The 18,627-nt window shown below is 36.2% G+C and overlaps 3 protein-coding genes and 1 long non-coding RNA gene across 11 annotated transcripts; 3 read left to right on the top strand and 1 right to left on the bottom strand.

The window, feature by feature from the left end:
• The first annotated feature begins 964 nt into the window (after positions 1 to 964).
• LOC113738966 (7-methylxanthine methyltransferase 1-like) lies at positions 965 to 4,347 on the top strand. 2 transcript variants are annotated; one of them, XM_072047985.1, is made up of 5 exons: positions 965 to 1,256; positions 2,682 to 3,271; positions 3,463 to 3,523; positions 3,684 to 3,722; positions 3,798 to 4,347. In XM_072047985.1, exons 2-4 carry the CDS (start codon positions 2,870 to 2,872, stop codon positions 3,707 to 3,709), a joined length of 489 nt encoding a protein of 162 aa, XP_071904086.1. In that variant the 5' UTR covers positions 965 to 1,256; positions 2,682 to 2,869; the 3' UTR covers positions 3,710 to 3,722; positions 3,798 to 4,347. The 2 variants fall into 2 exon arrangements, 1 of the variants encoding a protein (XP_071904086.1); XR_011813773.1 differs by having other exon boundaries at positions 968 to 1,256; positions 3,463 to 3,722.
• Positions 3,711 to 4,094, top strand: LOC140004463 (probable caffeine synthase MTL3). Its single transcript, XM_072083565.1, has 2 exons — positions 3,711 to 3,722; positions 3,798 to 4,094. The coding sequence occupies exons 1-2, from the start codon at positions 3,711 to 3,713 to the stop codon at positions 4,092 to 4,094; spliced, it is 309 nt and encodes a 102-aa protein (XP_071939666.1).
• Positions 4,348 to 5,093: 746 nt separating the features above from the next.
• LOC113695878 (putative disease resistance protein RGA4) lies at positions 5,094 to 14,115 on the bottom strand. 7 transcript variants are annotated; one of them, XM_072084493.1, is made up of 8 exons: positions 10,366 to 14,115; positions 9,401 to 9,680; positions 9,024 to 9,210; positions 8,467 to 8,901; positions 7,385 to 7,491; positions 6,491 to 7,127; positions 5,530 to 5,582; positions 5,094 to 5,452 (listed from the first exon to the last, which is right to left on the bottom strand). In XM_072084493.1, exons 1-2 carry the CDS (start codon positions 14,113 to 14,115, stop codon positions 9,630 to 9,632), a joined length of 3,801 nt encoding a protein of 1,266 aa, XP_071940594.1. In that variant the 3' UTR covers positions 5,094 to 5,452; positions 5,530 to 5,582; positions 6,491 to 7,127; positions 7,385 to 7,491; positions 8,467 to 8,901; positions 9,024 to 9,210; positions 9,401 to 9,629. The 7 variants fall into 7 exon arrangements, with proteins under 7 accessions (XP_071940594.1, XP_071940636.1, XP_071940544.1 ...); XM_072084535.1 differs by lacking the exon at positions 7,385 to 7,491 and having other exon boundaries at positions 6,491 to 6,808; positions 6,891 to 7,127; XM_072084443.1 differs by lacking the exon at positions 7,385 to 7,491.
• LOC140038957 (uncharacterized) lies at positions 12,437 to 17,244 on the top strand. Its single transcript, XR_011842470.1, has 3 exons — positions 12,437 to 12,555; positions 13,597 to 14,444; positions 16,836 to 17,244. It is a non-coding gene; the product is annotated as an uncharacterized lncRNA (long non-coding RNA).
• Positions 17,245 to 18,627: the final 1,383 nt, after the last annotated feature.

Raw genomic sequence — 18,627 nt, 5'->3', positions numbered from 1 at the left:
TGGTAGATTGTGGAAATTTGATGGATAGTTGGAATTGGATAAATTTAGGGGATATACATAATTTTGCACATTTGTAGGAATACCAGAAAATGGGTAATTTGGGTAATTTGAAAAATTTTGGCAGTTTTGATTTTGTGAGGAGGATGAATTTTCTATATTTGGAGCATTTAACATATTTGTAAAACTACTAAAATTCTCATCCATAATCACAAACTATTGAAATTTTTTAAAAAAATTGTGCAAAGAGGTTGAGGAAAATGAGTGAGAGAGTAAAAGGAATAATAGAGTAGGATAATAAGATATGAAAAAAAAGAAGGAATGTGTTGTGTTTATATAGAGAATTAAAACATAACCATTGGAAAAAAAAAAGAATGTTACTAACTTTTCCTTGCCGGTATAAATTTTGTCCGTTGTGACTTCAAAAAAATTAGACTTAAAAAAAAATTGGTCTAAAGGCACTAGCCCACCTATTACACGTACGTATCATCAGAATAATGCATGCAATGGGTATTATACGGCACAATGGGTGACCGTATAATGAATCCATGTCATGACAGGTATTACACGCATCATTACACTCCATTGTGGATGCCCTTATACTAACAAAATTGGACCCTCAAAGGCAGCTTTTTGATGACAAGCACATGAGAAGTAGATTTCGTTGAGCAGCCTCTGGATTGTGCTTGTGGTGGTGCTGGTGCTTTTGACATTCTGGGCTACAATGGTGATGGACTAGGCAATGTGGAAGAATATATTATACTGGAAAGAAATTCACAAAATCTGGGTGCAGAACTCCTCAAGGGTGTAAATATTATATTTATATCACCCCTGCTTTTACAATATAATTTCTTCTTCCCTATGCTTTCATACATTGACTACTTATCAAATATAGATATATTTGCTTATAAAACCTCGATCAGTAGTTTACTTCTTCACGCACATTCATCAATGTCTTATGTTCACCAGCCTCAAATGATTATATATGAGTTAAACTTTTTAAAATATTTTAACACCAGCACAGCTATGCATTGAAAGGATAAAATATTCAAGAGTCTTGGAAGGTGCAACCTAGCCCAATTATTACTACTGATCGGCAAGCTCAACAGTCAAGACTTCTTCCATTCTTTTGTTCCTAATTTTTACCTAATTTCCTTCAATGAATTCTCACATCAATCATTCCTCCCTTCATCATCTCACCATTAATCTCTCAAATTCTTCTAATAAAGTTCAGTTTTGTGCCTGAACCATATGCGCAGGTTTGATTTCTTAATCTACAATAGTTTTTGTTTTTATTATTTCTGCAATTTACTAATGTTCTAGGTTGAGATTTAAATCTAATATTGTATTTGCTTTGATTTTGTAGTTCTTATACTTTCAAAGGCAAGTACTTATCTTTCTTCATCTTTTTTTTTTTTTTTTTTTTCTCCAACTTTATTCTTAGCATTTCCCTTATATTTTGTTTTGTGATTGTATGTATTATATTTGCATTAGGGTAGTGGGGATGTACTCTACTAGATTTCTTCTTTTTTTTCCCCTTTGTATATGGAATATTATGATGTTAAAGTTGGAGATGAAAGCTGTCTTTAGAGTGTTTGACTCGATGGAGAAAGTTCCGCTGCTCATACTTTCCATTTAGCCAGTAATTCTCCTTACTGTTTGGCAACTTTCTCGATTTGATATTAATAGAAAATGAATTTCTTGTTTTCTTGGTCTCAGGCTTGTCACATTCATATACTTTGTTCAAGAAGTCAAAATTCGTTAATTGGCTAAAAGGCTAGATCACTTCTCTGAGCACTGAACGAAGGAATAGCTATTGAATTTTGTTGCTGATGCAAACGATTAATATGTACAGTTTTTGTAGAAACACCCCATCATCAACTAACCAAATAGAGCATATATGTGTGCCTCTCGGGGTGTCATTGCTCCAAAACGGGGGTAACATGAACAAAACTAGTAAGGAATTTTAGATTAACCCAAAGAAAATCATCGAACTCCTAAGTTAGTCAAGAATGTGGTGTCTTCTACCATAATAAAGAGACAGAAGTAAGCAAATCTAGTGGTATTTTCAATTTCTTTCTGGTAAAATAGTGACTACTGATTAATTTGACCTTCTAAATAGGTTTGTTCCAACTATTCTCATCTTACAAGATTTTCATTCGGTGAAGTTATCTTGATATATTAGTTTTAGAGTTTGCCATCAATTAAGGTTGGATAGAAGGAGCAAAACCAGTTAAGTTGGAGCATCATGCTCCCACTCATTTTGATCGGTTGACAAAAGCATGCTTAGGAAGAACATGAGCAACATATATACTTAATCATATGTTGAACGATAGTGATGCTTGGCAAATGCTTATGTCAGAGAGTAAAGCAGATTAAAACAGAAGATATTTGACATCCCACAAATATTTCTAGTGACTTTCATATGTAGTTCAGGTCAAAATCATTTCACTGGTCAAGCATAGTACTAATGTAGCTTAATATCTTATTCACACATTGAGTTTGATTGTAGTTTAAGCCGTTCAATATTCCCTTAACTACTGATGAATATTGTTTCTGATCAATTCTCATTTTATTTCCTGCCAACTGCCAAGTACCCTTGTCCTTGACATGTATAGCAATAGCTAGATTGTTACTACTGCTACCCTTACCCTCCTCACCTTTAACATAACTCCAAATTGCAGAGTAGCAGCAAGGTACTGGAAATGGAACAAATTCTTCACATGAAAGGAGGGGAAGATGACGAAAGCTACGCTAAAAATTCAACATTTCAACATATCAGATGAAGTCCAAATGATTTCTCTCCGGTCCTCTATATATAATTCTGTGACTAATCTCTAAATCAGTTTCTACCCTTCACAGATCAGTGTTTATGAATGTCAACCATGCACTCAATCGGAGCATTCAGGGGTTTTGTCAAGCCAACCTAGCGGAGGCAGAGTGCATAAGAGTAGCAGATCTGGGATGTGCAACGGGACCGAATACGTTGTTAACAGTTGAAAGCATTATAGATAGCATTAATAGAGAATGCCATAACTTGAACATTCTTAAGCTACCTAATATTCAAGTTTTCTTGAATGATCTCGTGTCCAATGATTTCAACTCCATTTTCAAAGTATTGCCCAGTTTTTATCAAAAACTTGAGGAATCATATGGACGTGGTTCAAGGTCATGCTTCATTGCAGCTATGCCCGGCTCTTTTTATGGCAGACTTTTTCCTGACAACTCCATGCATTTTATACACTCTTCTTACAGCCCTCATTGGCTTTCTCAGGTTCGCCAATCTCCTACTTTATTGTCTTTAACACACACTGCTATTTTGGTATTTACACACCCTCACTATTTTAATTTTCATTACTATCTATCTATCTACACCCCTGACTGCCTGATATAATTTTTACATTATTACTATTTGTAATAGTTTTTCTGGTTTTTTTTCTTGTTCTATCTACCTCTCTCCTGCAGGTCCCGAGTGGGTTGGTGATTGAGGAAGGGTTGCCACTGAACAAAGGCAATATTTACATAGGTAAAACAAGTCCTAAGAGTGTGCATGATGCATATTTGGATCAATTTGACAAAGATTTTACAAACTTCTTGAGTACCCGTGCTGATGAATTGGTGTCTAGGGACACTTATTTGTGACCTTGGCGCCTAAAATCAATGATCCTGTGGCTTATAACATACAGGACTTACTTGGGATGACAATGAATGACATGGTTTCAGAGGTAATGATTCATAGACACTCAATCTATATACAATCTGGGGTGAATATATGATACCATCTGTGTAAAACTATATAGGGATTGATTGAGGAAAAAGCACTTGATACTTTCAACCTTCCACATTACCGGCCTTCTTTGGAAGAAGTAAAGACCATCATTGAGAAAAATCGTGCTCTTAAGCTAAGTTATCTGGATACCATTCAACTGCGAGTGATTGGTGGTGCGGGGGCGGCGGATTGCGATGCAAACACCAATGCCAATTACAGGGCTAGGAGCTTGAGAGCTATTGATGAACCCATCTTTCAAGCTCACTTTGGAGATGGCATAATGAACAATTTCTTTACAAAGTTGGCTGCCAACATCTCACAACATTAGGGAAAGATGAAGAGGAACTGTCTGGTTCTTTCCCTCTCCAGAACATGAAAGCGGAAGATGTGTTACATGTGTACTTTGGCTGGATTAGGTTCATGAGCAGGCTTAAGTGTGTCGTATTGGTTTGAAAGGGGTAGAAATAGTGTCTTAACACATAGATCTAAATAGTGCATAATGTATAAACCTGTGGACCTTTTAGATTAAGATTGGCTTTGAATTTATATCCGAGCCTCCTTGGTGGGGGTTTTTTCCTTAATAGTCAGAAATAAAATGATGCGACTTTCCTTGGTGGGGATTTTTGTGATTTTAAATAAAAAAAAATTTCAAATTTTGTCTTTCTTTTCCCTTCGTAGCAAACATAGAATGGAGGGAAAAGAAAGGCAAATTTTGAAAATTTTTCTATTTAAAATCACAAAAATCATAGCAAACATTATACTAAAAGAGATGACTAGTTTGTTTTGTTGAATCTTGTGATCATTAGTATAATTTTGTTGCTTATTTATGTTACTAATTCATTAAATGTGAACTTTTTAATTGGTGAAATGTGTGTATTAATTGTTTCGAACTCTTAATTATTTTTATTCTTTTACTATTACAACTTATATTCATGTATAAGGGGTATTTATGAAATCAAAGTTTCATCTCCCTACTTAAAGTACTTTTTTAATGTTACTTTTTTTTTAAATTAACTAATTTTGTTATTCAAACTTTAATCTCAAGAGAGGTTTGTGTAATTTTGAAAACTTTAGGAGAGGCTAGTAAAATTGTTAGTGATCTCAGGGAGGTTTTTGAAATTATCCCTAAAGAAAAACCAAATGCCATGGACAGCCAGAAGAGGGTTCGGTTGGGATTTGGTTTGACAAATTGAGGAAGGAGAAATTTTCAGCAAGCTTTTGAAGTCATTTGAGCCAAGTCTTGTAAAATTCAAACTTGTTTAGCTCTATTTTTATGAACTCGCGATTGGTTGAAACCTAAATCAAACTCAAAGCATGGTCAATTAAGTATTTCAAAAGCTAAAAGCTCTAGATCACATTAAAACCTCAAATCTTATCTCTCTGTAGGCCAAGCTAGAGTAATATATGCCTTCTAGCCAGCTATTTGGGTGACAATTTTAGTATAGTTAAGATTTTTTACATGCCTACAATCCAACAGCTAGCTACCGGTATTCTTGCCTTCTCATCTTCATACTTTCAATGCTTCCATTGATATGAGATCCATATTCATGAGATTGACAAAGAGCAATCCAGACAGCTTAAACTGGAACCAAGATCAACCAAATTGGCTACAGGTCTCAGCCATGCCAGCTAAATGGTTCCTTCATATGCTTTCCCTTGTCTCAAGCAAATCAGATCAGAAGAAACCTGCAAAATACATGAAAGGTCGGGCACTTCCATATGTGTGTGAAAGACATGCCAACTTCGAGAGAAAAAAAGTAAACCTGTAATTCATCGAGACTGCATTCATACACTTTAACTCGAAAGCTGCTGCTTCCTACATGTTCCAACAAAGCCTATTAGACACTGATTGTCTTCAATATTGATACAGATATTGGATATAGAGTTGACAATGAACAAAGAACACTGTTAGCAACTAGTAATGGAAAGATGATCATTCTAAGTAATTACTAGATGAATCTAAAACGGAATTCAACAATTAGCAAGGGCAATAAAATTTGCATATTGTCAATGTTAATAGAACATGAGAATGAAAGCTATATGTCTATGTAAAACTCGGAAGAACAGTGAGATGATAATCCTTCCTATGCTTACAAAGTGAGGTTCTAATCTTAACTAGTTTGGCATAATAACCCAAGGAAAAAAGTCATGATTGATATTCATGCATTGTAATTCAAAACAAATAATCAACAGATTTAGCCTCTAAGGGCTTTCTTTTGAGCAGACTGATAGTACACTAAGATATTTAGGACAAAAATGGACTAGTAAAAGATAACCTTTTTCAGAAAGAAGCAGCAAAAGAATGCCGCAATTCTATAAATGTCGGCAAGTAGTTTCCTTCTTCCTTGAATTTGTTAAGAGTTAATTGCCAACTTCATTTCAATGGCTACGCTGAAAAAATGTTCATCTAACCTTAGCAGAATAGACTTGTAGCACAGTATCTCTATCAAGTGGAATGAAGCACCTTGAAAAACTTCCTTGAGTAACATTTACTATTGATTTACCACATTCATTGGTCTTCACAAATGTCAGATATTTTAAAAGAGTTTCTTGGTAAAACTTCTTAAGTCTACTTATCTTTCTTAGCTAAAGCACAAAAAAAATGCTACTTGAAAAGCACCTATTTATTGCTTATTTAAGTTAAAAATTTCTAATTTTCTACTATTCAAATAAAAAAAAAGTTAAAACCCGACAAGGTACTATGGTAAATATATGTTAGTTTACCTTGACAAATTCAACACCTAACTAGGTTGGACACCCGGAATAATCAACTGTTAGCACAAGTGTATCATGAATCTCTCTTATTTTTGGGTGGAAAGGTATAGTCCATTGTCCAATTGAGAAAGGCATTGCATGATCTAGCGGTAGTGCTTCCTTGAACCTTTGAACGAGGACTTAGAAACCCTTGCATGTGAATACATATTCTTGCAGCACATAATCTTTGAATTTCTTCCATCCCACTACATGCTTTGCTTTTGCTTTCCGAATGACTGTTACTGCTATCTTCAACATCTAGCTTCCATTACCAAATCTTCTCTTCTTCTAAACCAAATTACATTTCCAGTAGATAGATAAAGAAAAAAAAATCGAAACAGGCTAACAAAAAGTTTAGTCAAATAATTACCTTCTTTTCTGCATTCCGGGCACTACAAAACATAACATTTTCAGTTTTTCTACATGGTGTTTGAGAAGCCTCCATCAATGCTAGTGCAAATTAATGAGCAAAATAACTGTAATTGGTAACCATCTTCATCTGCAAAACCTTCCTGCTCAGTGACATTAATTTCTTCCTTTTGACATTCTCACAAAAAAACGACAGGGAACCATGTTGTTCTTTTTCCAACAAGATGATATCTACTTCCTAAATAGATTCAGGAAAAAAACATCACCATGTTACATTACGGTAATATTAAGTGCAAAATTAGCCACGTTGAACCATCAAAATTTATGAAGAATGTATTACAAAAATTTCTAAAGAGCAAAAATTAAGCAGAATTACATCATCAAAAACGCATACTAAATTCAGAGCATAGCTTTTGTATGTGGTTGATTTGAAGTTATGGCAACAGCAACAGAAACATAGTAGGCCTTTAAATTTAATCCATTGAGACTACACACCTCTTCATTTACTCTCTCATATATTGCTTTCTAGAAGATTGATCTTCACTCCTTAAGAGAACAATTGTCTACCACATCACCATCCATACATTTTTGCTTGAAAATCACTGCTTTGTACATGTTCCAACATAGCCCATGAGACATTTGTCTAAAATGCTAAAATAGATATTTCTATAAATATTTTATCATGAGCAAGTCCTTATGCAAGTAGGATGGCAAAATCACCAATCTACTAGATAACCAAAAATGAAAGGCTAAAAAACAGAGCATTAACCAGCCCAGAAGAAAGTAATGGTAACAAAAGTCAATCGAATTTGCATAAATGTCCTTGTGATTCTTTTTGAAAATAAAGTGATTATCAAAGCTAAATGTTTAACTAAATGTTAAAGAAAGAGTAAGATGATAATCTTTCGTCTCTTTCTAAAATGATGTACTAAACTGGAGTTTGGCAAACTAATCTGAAAAAAAAATGCAAAATTTATATTCATGCACTAGCATTCATAAATTCTCTTATTAACTTCTTTTAGCCGACTGATTTCTCCTGACCGACTAAAATCTTTGGGCCAAACAAAAATCAGAAAAGGATAACCGTTTGCAAAAAGAAATAGGTAATGGATGTCAATAGCTTTTCAGTGTTAGGAAGTTGTTTCCTTCTTCCTTGAATTCTTAAGAGTAATTTATCAACTTCCATTGAATGGGCATGCTGAAACATGCTCATTTAACCTAACAAGCAGATACTTTATGGTAGAGTACCTCTAATTAGGTGAAACCATGTTGGAGAACTTCACGTGAAACATTTATCATTGATCTCCCACCTCCATTAGTCTTCCGAAATGTTACATATTCCAAGTGGTTTCTTAATAATTATAAATTATTTTTAGATTTGCTAGTCTTTCTTAGCTAAAACATAACAAATAGAATGCTACAATAACAAAACCTGCTTATTGATCATTCAAACTGCAATTTTTTGGATTGTGACTATTTATCTTGAAGTAGACATGTCAAAATAATTTAGTTAAGAACCAAGAAGGTACTTAGGGTACGTTATTTTACTAAAACAAATTCAACACTAAGCCTGGTACCTGGAATGACTAACTGTTAGCACAGTTGTATAATGAGTCTCTCTTGTTCTTGAGTGGAAAGGTATAACCTATTGTCCAATTTACAAAGGCCTTGCAAGATCTGGCGGGAACCTTTGAACGAGGATGTAGAAATTCTTGCTACTGCAATTGCAGCACCAAAACTTTGAACTATTTCCATCCAAATGAACGACTGACACTGCAATCGCATGCTTCGTTTATGTCATCCAAACGATCACCAATGCTGTCTACAATGTCTAACTTCTTTCCATCAAATCTTGTTACCTCTGAAACTAAAGTATTAGCACGTCCAGTTTTCTTCAAGCAAGTCTTGTACCTTGATAGCTCTCCAGTACCAGCTACCATGCTCTTCTCTAATTCTTCTCAATCCATACTACTTTCTACAAGCCTGGCACAAGCCACTCTGTTTTCAGCATGCTACAAGGAGAAAAGGTTCAATATTTGATTTATTTTGTTAAATTCTTCCAGAAAAAAGATAAAAAAACAAAAAAGAAAAGCCATTGAAACAGGCCAATAGACATGCAGTCAACATTTTTTACCTTCATTTCCACATTCTGAGCAATATATGGCATTCTAGTGGGAAAAATCACAGATAACTACCTTCCATCTTCAAAAACTGACTGATAAGTGAAAATAACTCCTCCCTCTTGACATTCTCATAAGAACAACACGGGAACGTTGGTGTTCTTTGTCCAAAAAACACGTACTCTGCTTCCTAAACAAATTCTGGAAAAAAAATAACAATATTACATCACAGTTCTGCTTCAGTTATGACATTAAGCAGAAATATGAGCCATAGAAAGGTTTGGTCAGGTAACTCGTGCAACAATTTATCACTCAAAATCCTAAAGAGCAAAAATCAAGTTATATTCCATTGATTAAACCATAAAGAACACTTACTAGTGCAGATACCAACCTGTATTTAGGCACAATTCCATGTCTCAAACATACTTGCAAACTTGGACCAATTCCCTTGTACTTCTAGTAAGTTGGGTGGAGAAATTTCCAAACCACATACCTCCTCATCTTTCTTCAAAAATGATTGGAAACCACAGCCTGATGTTGCGGTTGGAGAATGCGAAAAGTGAAATAAGATGCTCTAGAGGTTCCAGGCTGACTCTGCCTGGAGCACACTTTTGAGCCTTTCACAATGTTTCGGCGCTATCACTGCTTGCTGCTTCACTGACACTTGTGGCCTACAAGGCCATAATATTATCAATCCAATTCACAAAATAGAAAAGTAGCTAGTTATAGGATCTGAATTTTAAAAATTTTAAAAGATGATAAGAATTTATAGTTTTAGCAGCAGCCTAGTTCCTCTGCAAACAATTTCAACTTAATCGACATTGAGCTAATTTTACGGCAATCATAATTCAGAGTCTTACAGAGAGATAACAGTGAATATTAAGAACATATCCATCCGTTAAATGCTAGCGGTAAAAACAAAAATTGTAATGTTCTCCCCAAATTGCTATTTCATTGGTTTTAATGTTGTTTGGAAATATCAGTAACAAAAAAAAAAAAAAAAAGAACATACCCCATTGAAGCTGAATGTTTACGCTTGCAATGTTAGTGAATTTTGTGGGCAAACAGTCAGTACCAAGTTCATATATAGTAGTAAATTTTACCATGCTTATTAATCTTTTCGATGGTTCAGAAAAGCAGATGAAATCCACAATTTTTGTTGTCTTTCAATTTGCTTGTAACTCTATTTTGTTAATGACATGAATTGGCTTAAAAATTGAAAGAGAGAGTAATCTTCGCCAGAAGAAGTAGAGGAATAGATATTTATGGAGAAAAGGAGTGAGGGACAAATACGGGTAGAATAAGATGATCCAATAATGAGAAGGAATTAATTAAAATTTTGAGATGAGATCTTACCGGAACAATAATTCTACGCTCTGGAATATTAGAGATCTTGGGCCACTCGGAGCTGCTTTGAGGAGTGCATCTTCGTTCTAATAGAGGACAAAAACGAATTTCCAGACGTCTTAATTTGAGGCGTTCCATGGCATCTATGGAGGGTAAATATTCAAGCTTTTCGCAACCGAATAGGATTAGCTCATCAAGAGACGCAAGGTTCCCAAGCCAATCTGGTAAGGCTTCGATTGCTCCGAAGTGTTTTAGAGATAGTGATGTGATGGTAGTCAAGTCTTGAAGCTGATGTGGCAGAGATTTCAATTCAGGCGTTCCAAGTAAAGACACGTGTCGGAGTGATGATGAAGATGCTAATCCAGCCCAATCAAATTCGATTACAGAGTCATCTGAGAAGGGACCAATCGTCACTTTCCTTAAGCTGGTAAGATAGCCAAATCCACTAGGCAACTCAGCAATCAAGTTGGGACACCCCCGTAACCGGAAGCTCTCGAGAGAAGGGGTTTGTCGCAAATCAAGGGGAAAGGAGACCAGACTCCAGCAATCGGACAACTTCAGCTTTCGGAGAGACGTACACGACTCGAACATCTCCGCTGGTAATCTTGTTAATGCATCGCACCCATCGACAGTAAATTGCTCAAGAGACTTAAGGAGGCCTTTCTGTCCAAATGAATTTTTAGGATTTGGATATCCAAATGAATCAATTCTCTTGCAACAGAGTATCTCCAAGTGCTCTAAAGCTTGAAATTGATAAAAATCTTCTGGCAACTCCTGTAAATTATCACAGTAAAAGACTGCCAATCTCTTAAGACAAGCGGCGCAACTCATTCCTCTTAATGTTGTTATATTATCGGCAGACCACAATTCTACACTCTGAAGAGTTGGAAAAAGACAGAGTCGCTCAAGCATGTCAGTGGATAGACTGTCACAGCCATAAATACTCAAGCTGCTCTCTGGTCGTTTCACTAATTTTAGAGACTCAATGCGTTGACGACTACCACCCCTTAGTTCAAGGGACGAGAGATTGGCTATATTGCTCAAAACCTTTTCTGCCCGCAGAACATGGCAATTCCTTTTTATTTTCAATACATCAAGACTTGGGAAGCGACTTGCAGTTGGAATCGTGGTCAGCTGGGGGCAGTCACTAATAGACAACTTTTCAAGCACGGGAAACACATCCATCACATGTACTTCACCTGCGGTTGACATCATTTCGGGTGCATCCTTCCACTCTTCCAAATTTTTCATGCCTTTAAGAGAGAGTTTTTTAAGGGCTGGAAAGAATGTTTGTCTGCTAATAGTGCTTGAACCTCCTGAACCGCCGTCCTCCTCAGCACTTGTACTGTAGAATGAAAGCCCAATGCTTCTTATGTTTTGCAATCGACACAGATAGAGGCGCTTGAGGAATGGCAGCTGTCCTAGGGTGGGGAGTTCTCTGCATCTTGTGCAATCCTCCACCCGCAACTCCACCAGTGATGTCAAATTCATGAACCATTGTGGGAACTGATCACCCATGAACTTCAAAATTTGTAACTCTTTTAAATTTGGGTGAGGTTGGAGGCCTTCCAACACATCTTCATCGCATTTATTACTTTCCCGATCCCTATTGCCCCACTCAAATACCAACCGATACAGATTTGGCTTTTTAGATAGGTTCGCTAGTTCAGCATCAGCTTTGCCATTTACTAATTCAAGATTTCTGATCTCCAAGGAGCCTTTAAGATCTTGCAAGGTCCCAAGCTCCTGGATGCCACGACCTTCCTCTTGACGACCAATGTTAAAGAACTCTAACGTTTGAAGACAAGTCCATCGTCCAATCCCGGATGGCATTTGGATTTCACGTCTTGTACCAGCATGATCATAGTGAAGATGTCTCATGCTAATCAAATTGCTCATCTCCTTTGGAAAACCTTCTTCAAGCTTGCCAGTTCTCAGTGTTTGCAAACTATAAAGTTCGCAAAGAGATTCTGGCAAAGTTCTAATCCAAGAACCTGAAATGTCAAGTAAGTGTAAATGTATTAGTTTGCCAATGGAGGTAGGCAACTCTTTGACATCTGCTCCAAACAATTTTAGGACATGCAAGTATTTGAACTTTGACAACATATCATCAGCTATGCCACCCTTCAGAAATAGTGTGCGAAGTGATGCTGATGATCTTTCATTGATGGTTTCTCTTACGGTTGAGTATACTGCAAGGTAACGTTCCTGATTGCTGCTGTTACGATTCAAAATTAATTTTGCAAAATCATGCACAAGGTCATGCATTTTATACCATTTTCTCCACCCCCATTTTACTTCTTCCAATAAGGAAGTTTGCAGCAAAGTTCTCAAATACTCATATCCTATTTTCTCCATCGTTCTTTCATTTTGGGAATCCGGTTGAAGAAAGCCTTCAGCCATCCAAAGCTCAACTAGTAGATCTTGTTCCAATTTAGTATCTTGATCAAAAATTGAGCAGTATGCAAAACATTTCTTAACCGGTGCAGGTGACAGATGATCAAAACTCACCTTAATTATTTGCTCGATCCCACCTTGATTGCCATTCAAGAGACTCTCCTCCAAAATAGATAGCCACTCCTCTTTTCTCTTTTTAGATAACAAACCTCCAATTAACTTTGCTGCCAGAGGTAGACCATCACATCTTCTTAAAACTTGCTCCCTCATGTCTTCCAATTCTTTTGGTACTTCTTCCCCTACATTTGCCCATTTTTTCATGATAGACCAGCAATCATTAGCGCATAGCTTTCCCAGCTCATGGCGAGTAAAATTGATCTGCGGATGTCTAGACAGAATAGTTTCCACTTCTTGCAGCCGTGAAGTAACAAGACACCAGCTCCCTTTCTTCGCATTGAGTCCCGCCAAAGTGCTGAAAAAGTCATCCAACAATACTTCTTGATCATTCCATAAATCATCAAGAACAAGGAAATATCTTTTTTCCTTGAGTTCATGCTGAATTTTTTTAACTATTTCCTCCCTACGATCCCCTTCAATCTCTTCATCTGTTATCGATTTTAGAATCATTTTGAAGACCTCCTCGATTTTATCTACTTCTTCGGCCACACAAACCCACATTGTTTGGTCAAAATGTCCAACAATTTGTTCATTTTTGTAAATGGCTTTGGCTAGAGTTGTTTTGCCTAATCCACCCATGCCAGTTATGGAAATAACTGAAATAACACTTTCAGATTCGGCCAACAACTTATTAACTATTTCTGATTCATCCTTGTCTCTTCCCAGGACATCACTTCGAACAATAGTAGAGTCGGTCTGTCGGCTTGTCGCGGCTCCAGCAGCAATAGTAGGGAATGCTTCTTCAACTTGGAGCTTGTAGGGCAGTCCCAAACGTTCGGCATTCTGATGGATCCTTTCAAGGTTCGTGTTGATCTCCCTGATCATGGAACCCAACCTCCAACGAAAACCAATTTTATTAAAGAATGAAAAGCAGAAGAATACCTTTTTTTGCATGGGTTGATCTTGATACTTCACCCTCCGACGAAGAATTTCATAGTTGAGCTCGTCCAGCACATTGTCTGCTTTGAAAACCTCTTCTTCCAGCCGCCTGAGCCAATTTTGCACCACTGGGCTATGCATTTCCTCGTCAGCACCAGCCAAGAAACCTCGGATCATTTCAGCAGATTCGTTGAGTCGCTCCAGCTCCTTTGGGAATTCACGAACCAGATTAACATGGTCAGCGGCAAGGGAAACCACCGTCTGCAATGCAACCTGAATAGTAGCACTAACAGCAGCATCAGCCATTTTTTCTCGCTTGGGATTGGAATTAGGTTGAAAGTGTTCTGCAATGGTGATGGGACAAGGAAGGATATGGTTCAACTTCAGCAGCTATCAGAGGGAATGAAATTTGCAAGTCGACTTTCAAATTTGTCCGCCTTTGCAAGTGGACCACAAATACACTCTAAAGACAGCTTTTAGTAGGTGTCCGTGATTTACGGATCACAGCCTCTGTTATCAAAGGAAGTTGCCGACAATTGCATGTGTGAGCCAACCTGCAACTTGACTCACATTTCTTATTGGCTGAGACAGCAGGCTCTCTGATTCCTCCTTATCACAATGCAGTAAGAAAGCAGGTACTAATATAAAATTGCCTTTAACTCAATTGTAGGCTTGTAGCCACAATCTGCTCATACAATCTGCATACAGACAAGCATTTTTATCTGTCGTACAACAAATATACACTCTCCAGGTGTAAAAATCCAACTAATTAACCTTTTAATCCTAGCCCTGCATCCCATCCCAGCATCAAGCTATCAATTTTAACGGATACCACCTCACAAGAACTGGATATTCTGCAGTTATGGGTTGTCCATGGCCTTTTCTGCTTGTCATAAATCGTCTCTAACCACTTTTAGTAGACAATAGAATAAGAATCAAGTATTGTTTACATCTACTCAGAAACTTGCGAAGTGCACAGTGTTGTATGCCCAAAAATTAAAACTTAAGTTAGAGGTAATTGAAATTCAAAATCAGTTCAAATTTAAAAGACATAGAAAGCGACCGGAAGAGACTGGGAAGAAATTAAAACCATGCAACTCTGTTAAATTCGTAAGACGACTTGCCTGATTAAGTTGCAGAAGGCCAGCTTGGTAAAACTCAGTAGCCACCATTCTTCGCCAGTCTTGATTTATACTATGCATCCTCTAATCATATGGTAGTCTTGATCAGTAGCAGGGAGGAATAGCATAATTGTTAACTCTTTAAATCCGTCAACGGGAGAAGATTTCTTAAATATTCCGAGAAATCTCGGAATATTTAATGAAGTGGACTTGTCTCTTGAATTTGAGGACCCAATAATTATTCATCTTGAGCGTGATCTGAAAGACATGAACATTTGACTCATATTTACCAGTACCTGATTTTCTCAACTTGGCCAATAATTAATGGCCAACCAACATTTTCTTTTTCTTTTTTTTTTTGAACGTAGTCAACATCTTGTAGCTCCCGAACAAGACTGCAAGTGCAAGACTAGTTTGCAAGGACTCATTCAAAAAATATAAACTACACAAAGTGCTTACCTGTATGATACAGTATTGACTGACTATAGGCTTTGTGCTGATATCACTTTAAAAATGAAAAGCAAAAGAGACCTCCTTCTGGATTTTACTGATCAAGTTAAGAGGGTCCCATTCTTCTAATATTGATGGCCAAAACATACCAGTACAAGTTGACAGAGTGCTCCCTGAAGAGTGCTAAAGTTCTTCAAAGACTGGAAATTGGATTTAAGGCATCCTGGAAGTAGCAGAAGAATTATTTGGAAAATTATGTGGGCTGCCCATTCCTTCAAGATGTACCAAATTGTCTGGCAAATTAAATAAGGTCGCTGGGAGAGGATAACAACATAAAAAATTAGCAGGTGGTGGAGAGACTAAGAGGGACTGTTGAATATATTCACACATAATAAACTAGGATTTAGACTCAGGTATGCCACATTTGCAAAAAAAGCCCAAAAAGAATTCTCATATATACAGTATCATGGCTATATCTAAGCAATTTATACAGTTTATAAGTCTCAAAGAAAATAGCAAAGTGAATTTATGATAAAAAGCCACTAAAATCAGTGGTTACGTATATTGTCCAAGACCAATGATTTGATTGTTGATCTCTACACATAAATGCCTGAGCTCCTCATGTGCATTAAGTTCAACAACTGCATTCGTTCTAGATTCCGGAATGGAAATTATATATCAACTGAATTTTATCAAGTCATACCTTCGTACTAAAAAAGCTATAGAGAGACAGTATGAAATTAGTATTATCGGTGATCCATTTGGATCATTGGATGGGTTCCTAAACAAAAATTTTTATTCCGATACATGCATGACTAATTTTACTATAATAGCATTAAATTCATGAGGGTTTGTTTTGGTGTGATTATGAAAAAAAATCACTAGTTCCGAATGTCAAAACCAACTCATTTGCATGCCTGGAATCCATGTTAACTTCAAAATAACAAGGAGATATGTAAATCTTCTCAAACTTTTCAAGCAATTGCATGCAATCCAAAATTTAAAGGGTTTTTCTTTTGGGTGTTCTGTGGCCTTTATAAATCATACAAAGTAGCATATTGACTTATTGTTTGAGTGCATTCCGCCGACTAAGTGTAAAATCTTCTGATTTCTATAGTTTCTTCAAACAGCATGTGGCAATTCTTAGGCTTTCACCTAAAATAGTCGAGGAGATTTATGTATTAATTTGTTTTAACTGAAGAACACTAAATCACAACAGGATAAAATGAACTAAAGATAATAATTCACCTACAGAAATATAATCAAAATCATGACATGTTTAAGTGAGGGATACAAATATGAGAATTTCTAAAATTAAGGAAGTAAACCATTATTTAGTTTGTCTTTATCCTATAAGTCGTATGTCGTTTGATATAGGATTTTCTTAAAAGTAAATCATTCTAATGGTGCTGATAAAATTGGAGTACTATAAGTAATATACTGCTTTACGTGCAGATTCACCACTTTCTTCGTAATACACAAGAAACAAGCATAGTCGTGTACAATACAATACCAACATTCTGTTGGAAGTTCAGAGTGGTACTTCAGGCATATGTATGTCAAGCTGACAAGCCAGATCCCCTAGTGCAGTTCATCAATTTGTCTGTGTACAATTTAATACCAACATTCTGTTGCAAGTTCAGAGTGGTAGTTCACGCATTTGTATGTCAATTTGAGAAGCAGCAGATCCCCTAGTGCTTCATCAATTTGTCCGTGAAGGAAAAACGATCCTCAAGCGACATGTGCAACTTTGGATGTATGGCACATAATAAGTGTGTATTACATGTTTTTAGTGTGTTTTATTAATTAGTTTTGATGTGTTTTAATTATTTTTATGACTAATGAACTAAGTTTTTAGTGAAAATATACATTTTATGATTTAAGTATTAAAAATTGTATTTTTATGGATTTTAATAGTGAAAGCTGCATGTTTTTGTAGGTTTAAAAATTCAATCATCAAATAGAACGAGTTAAAAAGATAATTGGATGATTGATGATGGTTTGAAGTGGTAAAAAGAGAATATGAAGTGCAAGAGATGAAATGCAACTTGGTATACAAGAAGGAAGTTTCACAGTTTTGATACCCTGTGGTATTTTGCCTATATCTTGAGCTATAAGTATCAGATTGAAGTGATTCTTGTACCATTTTTGAAGTTAAGAGATAGATTTCCATTTGCTATGAGAGATAGAAGTCCAGTTTAGTCATTTTCCTAGTCAAAACATCGAAATACAGAGGTACATTTTCATGGTCGAAAGCTAAAATAGAGCTCTGACCAGTCGAGGGTATTTTGGTTATTTCTCGGTCCACAGAGCTCCACATTGAATGATTCTTGAGGCATTGGAAAGTTAATTCACTTTCATGTTTTGTTCAAGAGCTAGTTCAGCCTCCATTATTGAGGAAATATTAGTTGAAGTTGGATAAAAAACAGAACAAGGATGAATTCTGCCTAGAAAGTGCAAACTTGCAAAAGGTAATACGTGGGATACAATAGGTTGCGTATTCTAGGTTCTCTGCTACAACTTGTTTTGCATTCACACAACCTTTTTGACTCATCTACAACTTAGAAGTTCAGCTGTATCTAACCAAGAAGAGTGTGGAAACTTGGAGAACAACTCTTGGTGAGTTCAAAAGCCAACTTTGCCAACCAAGAAACAACTTATCTTGAACTTGAATTCTCTATAAATAGCAGCCTTTGGAGACCATTTTAAAAACTTTAGAAGGCTAGAGAAACTCATCAAAAATGTAATCTTCATTAGAATTTCCTTAATTCATTAGTTAGGTTAGTATAGTATAGAATACTTTAGCTAGTTATGTGTGTTATCCACTCTTGTATATTGGCTAGATTAGAATGAAGATGGAGATGAAGAAAGAGGGGTCGAAACTCATGTGACAAGGGTTATCTCTTCTCCAACTCTTTATCTTTTGTATTAGATTCTTAAGTATGGTTAATATGCAAGTTTTGGATTTGTGTTTCAATATGTGTTTCTAAAGTTTATGCCTAGAGTATGGATGAACTTGCTATATTTTATTAGTGATGTTTACTTTGTTATTTAGTGATATTATTTTGAACAAGTTATTTGTCACTTTTGCTTAACTAATCATGATTAACTGGCCATTAATTGGGATAATCTTAAGATGTTAACTTTGCAATGAGAATTGAAATTTAACACTAGTTCAAGGAAGTGATAAATCTAGAGAGTTCACTCATGAGAGTAGAGGAACACCTATGTGGCTTTGGTGACTTGT

This window comes from Coffea arabica, chromosome 1c (genome assembly GCF_036785885.1).
Source record: "Coffea arabica cultivar ET-39 chromosome 1c, Coffea Arabica ET-39 HiFi, whole genome shotgun sequence".
In the NCBI taxonomy this organism is placed as follows: Eukaryota; Viridiplantae; Streptophyta; class Magnoliopsida; order Gentianales; family Rubiaceae; genus Coffea; species Coffea arabica.
Note: the sequence above shows the minus strand (reverse complement) of the source record. Positions and strands in the feature narration are given on the sequence as shown.